Raw genomic sequence first — 6000 nt, 5'->3', positions numbered from 1 at the left:
TCTCGGCAGGGGTGCGTGGCTGCTGCCTTGTGCCAGCCAGGAAGGACTTCACTGAGCAAATAAGGCTGGGAGTGAGGATGGGCTTGGGGAGGCATGGGTGGTAAATTCTCCAGGAAAGGAAAAGCCTAGAAAAACAACAGAAGGGAAATAAACCAAATGACTGCCGCACGTCTCCGGGTGAAGGTGGGGTGATCTCTTCCTTTGTGCTTATTAAAAAAATATTCTGCTTTCCACACTGTGTATTTCTTACACAATCAGGAGAATAGGTCTTGAGGAAAGGAATAAACTTTCCTCTGATGCCAGACTCTTAACCCACCCCACCCCCTTTTTTTGGTCGGTGGTGGGGCTTGAACTCAGGGCCTGAGCACTGTCCCTGAGCTTTTTTGTTGTTCTTGTTCAAGGCTAGCACTCTACCACTTTGAGCCACAGCGCCACTTCTGGTTTTCTGGTGGTTCATTGCCCAAGCTGGCTTTGAACCTCGATCCTCAGATCTCAGCCTCCTGAGTAGCTGGGATGACAGGTGTGAGCCGCTGGTATCAGGCTTAATTCACATAGCTTGTCAGTTACAAAGTAAGTGTTGTGTTACTTCCTGGGGTCTGGGCTGGACAGGCCTCTGTGGCCATATGGATCTTGGGCCTCACCGTGGTCTCTGCCTGATTGGCTGTTCCAGCGGGGGATGGCAGAGGAGGCAGCCGGGTTCCCTGAGTCCTGACCAGCTCATGTCTCTGGCTAGTTCCTGTCTCTGGGTCCAGGCCTCCCTGCCCTGAGTTCCAGGCCTCGCCGGCTCCTTCAGCCACATGAGCTGGCTCCTGTGGACAAGCTCCGGCTCCGGCGTGCGGGAGCACTGGGAGAACACAGCCCTCATCCCAGTGGTGCTGGTGATCTTTGTGCTGCTGGGGCCCTGCTCTGAGCTGGGATATGAGGCCCGGTGGGCAGTCGCCTGTGTACCATACTGGCTTACTTCAACTGTGCCATCAGCCCTGTCCTCTGCTTCTGCCTCTCCTCCCTCCCTGGCAGGGCTCAGGGCCCTTTTCTGCCTGCCCTGGACAGCCGGGCATCCCGGAGGAGGGGCGTGTCACAGTGATGGACAGCCTCTGGCTGGAGGCCTGGGGAGGGCTGAGGTGAAAAGGGTGGAGGAAGGAACCGCAGGGACTTGAATCTCTGTTTTACCTAAGGGGAGGGAAATAAACTAGCCCCGCCCTTAACCCCCACAGGCAGGTGGCCCAGCCAATCAGGACTGTTCACTACCTTGGCTCAGCCATTCAGATCTGCCTTCTGTTGGGCCTTCCGGCTGCTGGTTTGTAGGGTCTGAAGCAAAACTCTGGGTGGGCCCTGCCTCTCTGTTCTCATCTGAGAAGTGGGGTAATAGGAGTCCTTTCTCCACGGGAAGTGACAAAGACGAATCCTCAGGCACAGGAAAAGTGCTGGGCAGAGAGCCTGGGCGTTGGTGGGCTAGTGTGGGAGCTTGGGGAGGGTGATAGCGCTCTTGCTTTTTGTCTTTGTTCCTTTGTAGGACGGGAGTGAGAACAGGGGATGATCTGGGGGCTGACAGCCTGGCGTCTCTAGTCCTGGAGATCAGGGATTCAGTGGGGGAGGGGGAGAGCAGCTGCAGCCAGCTGGGACCCGGGGCCCAGGAGGACCCTTCTGCCATTAACCCACTCTGCCAGCTCTGTCCCTCGTGCCTTTAGTCCCATTAAGGAGATGGAAACAAAGTCCATCTTTGCCATGAGTCTGGGCTTGTGAATTTCTGGATGTTGTGTGGCTTTCTCCCCAAGATGGCTAGGAAGGGCTCTTCTCTTCAGACCCCAATTCAGGGTCTCCATCTCTCCTGCCCCATCTCTAAGCGGCTCTCCCTCCATCCCTCTCTCTCTGGTCTCCTTACAGTGGGCCTCCGGCATTTATATTGACCCAGAACCAGGGTCATCATCGCTGCTTAAATCCGTGCTTTGCATATGCATATATGAGATCAAAAACTTAGGAGAAACAAGCTTTTGGGTTGAAATTGACTCAAAACAATCTCTTGGCTCGCAGGACTTGTCAGAGCCTTGAACACCCTGAAAGCCACTGAGGCTCTCCACGAAGGAGTCAAAACAAGCAGTTTCTTAAATTAACTGCCAGGGAACCAGCGTTCTGGGGGCCACGCCCTGGCAAGGAACCCAGGAAAGCAGAGACTGTGTGGTACACAAGAAAGAGGCTGCTGTTGTCTGGTCTCTGGGACAGGTTCTCTGAGCCTCGATTCACCTACTAGGCAAACATCACCCCAGACACTTTCCCACGGCGCCCAAGGTGATGGAAAATGAGCCACTGGTTATGGGAACTTCCCTTCTCCCAAGCTGTGACCCCACCCTGTTCTCACTCAAAGAGTAATGGAGTCCCAGGGGCCTCTAATTATAGGGACATCTGTGAATCAGCTGTACTCCACTCCAAAGAAGTAAACAAGTCCTCAGCTCTGGAGTAATTATCACAGGGGCGGCTCCTCCAGCTCCTCCGGCTGCCTGCTGGAGGAGAGCAGGGCGGACTGCAGGGTCAACTTGCTGGAGGAGAGAGAAGTCTCCTTTCCCTGTGACTCCAGTGCCTGCAGGTCCTGACCTGTCACTGGGAACAATGGTGTCCGCCATGCACTGCAGAGGCGGGTGCTGGTGGCTCACGCCTGTAATCCTAGCTACTCAGGAGGCTAGATCTGAGAATTGCAGTTCAAAGCCGGCCCATACAGGAAAGTCTGTGAAACTATTATCTTCAATTAATCATCAAAAAGCCAGAAGTGGGGCTGTGGCTCAAGGGACAGAGCGTCAACCTTAAGCAAAAAAGTTCAGGGACAGAACCCCAGCCCTGAGTTCAAGCCCTAGTACTGGCACAAAAAAGAGGAAAGAAAGAAAGAAAGAAAGAAAGAAAGAGAGAGAGAGGGAGAGAGGGAGGGAGGGAGGGAGGGAAGGGAAGGGAAAGGAAAAATGGCTGGGTGCTGGTGGCTAATGCCTGTAATCCTAGCTACTCAGGAGGCTAAGATCTGAGGATCATGGTTCAAAACCAGCCTAGGCAGGAAAGTCTGTGACACTTACCTTCAGTGAACCACCATAAAACCAGAAGTGCCTGGGCGCTGGTCTAGCTACTCAGGAGGCTGACATCTGAGGATTGGCGTCAAATCCAGCCTGGCAGGAAAGTTCATGAGACTCTTATCTCCAATAACCCACTAGAAATCTGGAAGTGGCGCTGTAAAGTGCTAGCCTTGAACTGAAGAGCTGAGGGACAGTGCACAGGCCCAGAGTTCAAGCCCCATGACTGACAAAACAAAAAACCCCCCAAAACCAGAAGTGGTGCTTTGGCTCAAAGTGGTAGAATGCTAGTGCTTGCCTAGCATGCATGAAGCCCTGGGTTTCATTCCTCAGTACCACATACACAGAAAAGCCTCAAGTGGCGCTGTGGCTCAAGTGGTGGAGTGCTAGCCTTGAGCACAGAGAGGCTTAGGGACAGTGCCCAGGCCCTGAGTTCGAGCCCCAGGATTGGCGAAGAAGAAGGAGGAGGAGGAGGAGAAAAATGAAAGAAAGAAAAAGTTCCTGGCAGGTCTGGGACTTTTGATCTTGGTGCAAAGTCCTGCGGGAAGGGCACTGGTGTCTGGAGGCACAGAAGGGGGGTGGGGCGGTGTAAGATGTCTGGGGCAAGTGGCCCTGAATCATCCAGCTACATCAGGTTAGAAGCACCGTTTGGTACCCACAGACCCTGCCCCTCCTGAACCTGATGGTGACTGATTCCTTCCTCCCTGGCCCACAGCCCTGGGTCCTGCAGGTACCACTGAGAGCCAGAGCCCTGATGTTCCTTACCTACTAGTGGAGAGGCGCTACATGATCAAACGCAATACAGACACTGTGGAGAATGTCTTCAGGTTTCAGTTCCCACCTCCCCAGCAGCTCCCCGTGTCCCCAGCATAAGCACCAGAGGTTCCCCAGGGACCGCAGGGCCCATGCACACCAGCCTCCTCACCTCTACCCCAGCTCAGCCAGCGCATGGCCTCCTCACGGTCCTTTAGGACTCGGAGCGTAGGGCCTTTGCACTTGCCGTTCCGTTGACTTCCAGCCCTCTTCTCCAGGTCTCAGCTCCTGTCTCATTTCCTCAAGGCTCACCTCATCCAGAACACCGCTCCTTCCCTGTCTCGTGTCTCCAGCTACAGCCATACGATTCAGCCTTCCTGAGTGGGAGCTTCCCGTGTCTCTCCCTGTCTTGCTTGTGTTTTCTGGAAGCTCCATTTGAGACCCAGAGTGTTTAGTCCACCGCTGCAGCTCCTTGCTCTGTACCTAGCACAGAGTCTGGCACTGGGTTCTTGCTGAGAAAACTCAGGCTGGGTAGAATGATGGAGAACCCAGAGAGAGAGGACCTGTGCCCCAGCTGTTCCCGTGCTACTGTTCACAGAAGAAAACCCAGGAGATGTAGGAAAAGAACCAAGTTTACTTCCGTTTAAGGCAAATCCACAGAGACCGTCTGCGAGACAGGCACAGGACCACAGTAGAAACACCAACACCACCACTGTCACCATGCAGGACAGGGAGGGAGGCGGGCGGGGCGGGCTCGCTAGTGGGGGTCCCATGCGGCAGGAGGGACGGTGTGGCATGCGGGACCTGTTCCCCAGGTGGGCACAGGCTGGCACGGGGCAGCCTTTGCCACAGCAGGGGCAGGAGCTCAAGCCTGGGTTCAGGAGCCCAGAGCTGCAGGAATGGGGCGTGTTTCGGGTGACAGGGTGGAACAGGGTGACCCAAGAGTCAAGGGTGGGTGGCACTAGGGAGACATGGGGTGGACAGGTTGGGATGGGATGGATGGACCCCCAGGACATCACAGCTGAAGGAAAACCTGGACTACAGAATCACTAGTCTGGAAACTGAGGCCCAGCAGGCAGGAGACAGGGGCAGGGCCAGGACTGGACCCGTTTCCTGTCCCCCTGTGACAGAGGTCAAAGAGCAGGAGCAGTATGGGGTACAGGGCTGGGCTGCCCCGGGGCAGCAGCAGTGTGGGCACCCAGGGTTCCAGGGGATGCCGGGAGTCGCCCGCGGCAGGGCCGGTGGCCCCCGCCAGGGCGAGGCCTGCGCATCTGTCTAGAGGGTTTCACCATGGGGCACAGAGGCCCTGCTGACCAGTCTCTCCTGCCCAGCCCACAGTCTGGGGCCCAGCACAGCCCTCCCTGGCCAGAACCGCTTCTGCTGACATGGTGTCCCTCGGAGGGGGTCCCTCATTTGGGTCCCCCGCAAACCTAGTAGCCTCCTGGGCGGGTGGGGAGCCGCTGGGAATGGGGCGTGGGATAGCGAAAGGGGGTGGGGTACAGGAGTGGGCGCCTCGGTGGAGACAGGAGACAGGTGAGCCATCGGGATCGCTCCAGGTGGGGTGAGGGGAGCCCAATCATCCCCTTAACGCCCTCTTGAGCAGCTGGAGCCAAGAGCCAGGGATAGAAAAGACCAGAGCCCACATCCCGGTCCTTAGTCCACCCACCGGGTCCCCTACACCCGCCCTCCGGGACGGACCGGGGAGGGGCCTCCGGGCCACGCCCACCCGGGCCACGCCCGCCGCGCGTCAGAGGCCACGCCCAGCGGCCCAGGCGCACTCGGGGCGCAGCGGCGGGCGCGGGGTTCCGGGGGCGCTCTCCGCGCTCCGGGCCCCGCCCCCAGCCCCAGGCCCGTGCGGGCGCGGGGGCTCAGATGTGCGTGTGCAGGGGGGAGTCGGGGGGCGTGCGGGCCGGGGTCTGCGGGGCCGAGCTTGCGGGCGCGGGCGGGGGCCGCGGGCGGATGCCCTGCGCCTTCATGTAGGACACCAGCTGGTCCGGGATCTCGGCCAGGACGTCGCGGGCCAGGCGCGCCATGCTCAGCACGTGGTTGCCGGTGCGGTCCACGTAGTCCCGGAAGGGCACGAACTGGCGCGCGGGAGGCAGGGTCAGGTCCGCGGCACCCCCGGCTGGACCCTGACCCCCCCCCCCCCACCGCCCCGGGGGAACCGGGGCGCCCCGATTCACTCAGCGGGTGAGCA

General features: G+C 58.3%; 1 protein-coding gene across 2 annotated transcripts in view; it reads right to left on the bottom strand.

Annotated features, from left to right (window-relative positions):
* Positions 1-5671: 5671 nt before the first annotated feature.
* The window catches only part of Cpne5 (copine 5), a 70142-nt gene continuing 69813 nt past the window's right edge, over positions 5672-6000 (bottom strand). For both annotated transcript variants that reach the window (XM_042684204.1, XM_042684205.1), the window contains one exon: positions 5672-5887. In XM_042684204.1, coding sequence (XP_042540138.1) covers positions 5672-5887 — 216 coding nt within the window. The remainder of the gene's footprint in view (positions 5888-6000) is intronic.

The sequence above is a fragment of the Dipodomys spectabilis genome, unplaced genomic scaffold (assembly GCF_019054845.1).
Source record: "Dipodomys spectabilis isolate Male_0828 unplaced genomic scaffold, ASM1905484v1 ptg000085l, whole genome shotgun sequence".
In the NCBI taxonomy this organism is placed as follows: domain Eukaryota; kingdom Metazoa; phylum Chordata; class Mammalia; order Rodentia; family Heteromyidae; genus Dipodomys; species Dipodomys spectabilis.
Note: the sequence above shows the minus strand (reverse complement) of the source record. Positions and strands in the feature narration are given on the sequence as shown.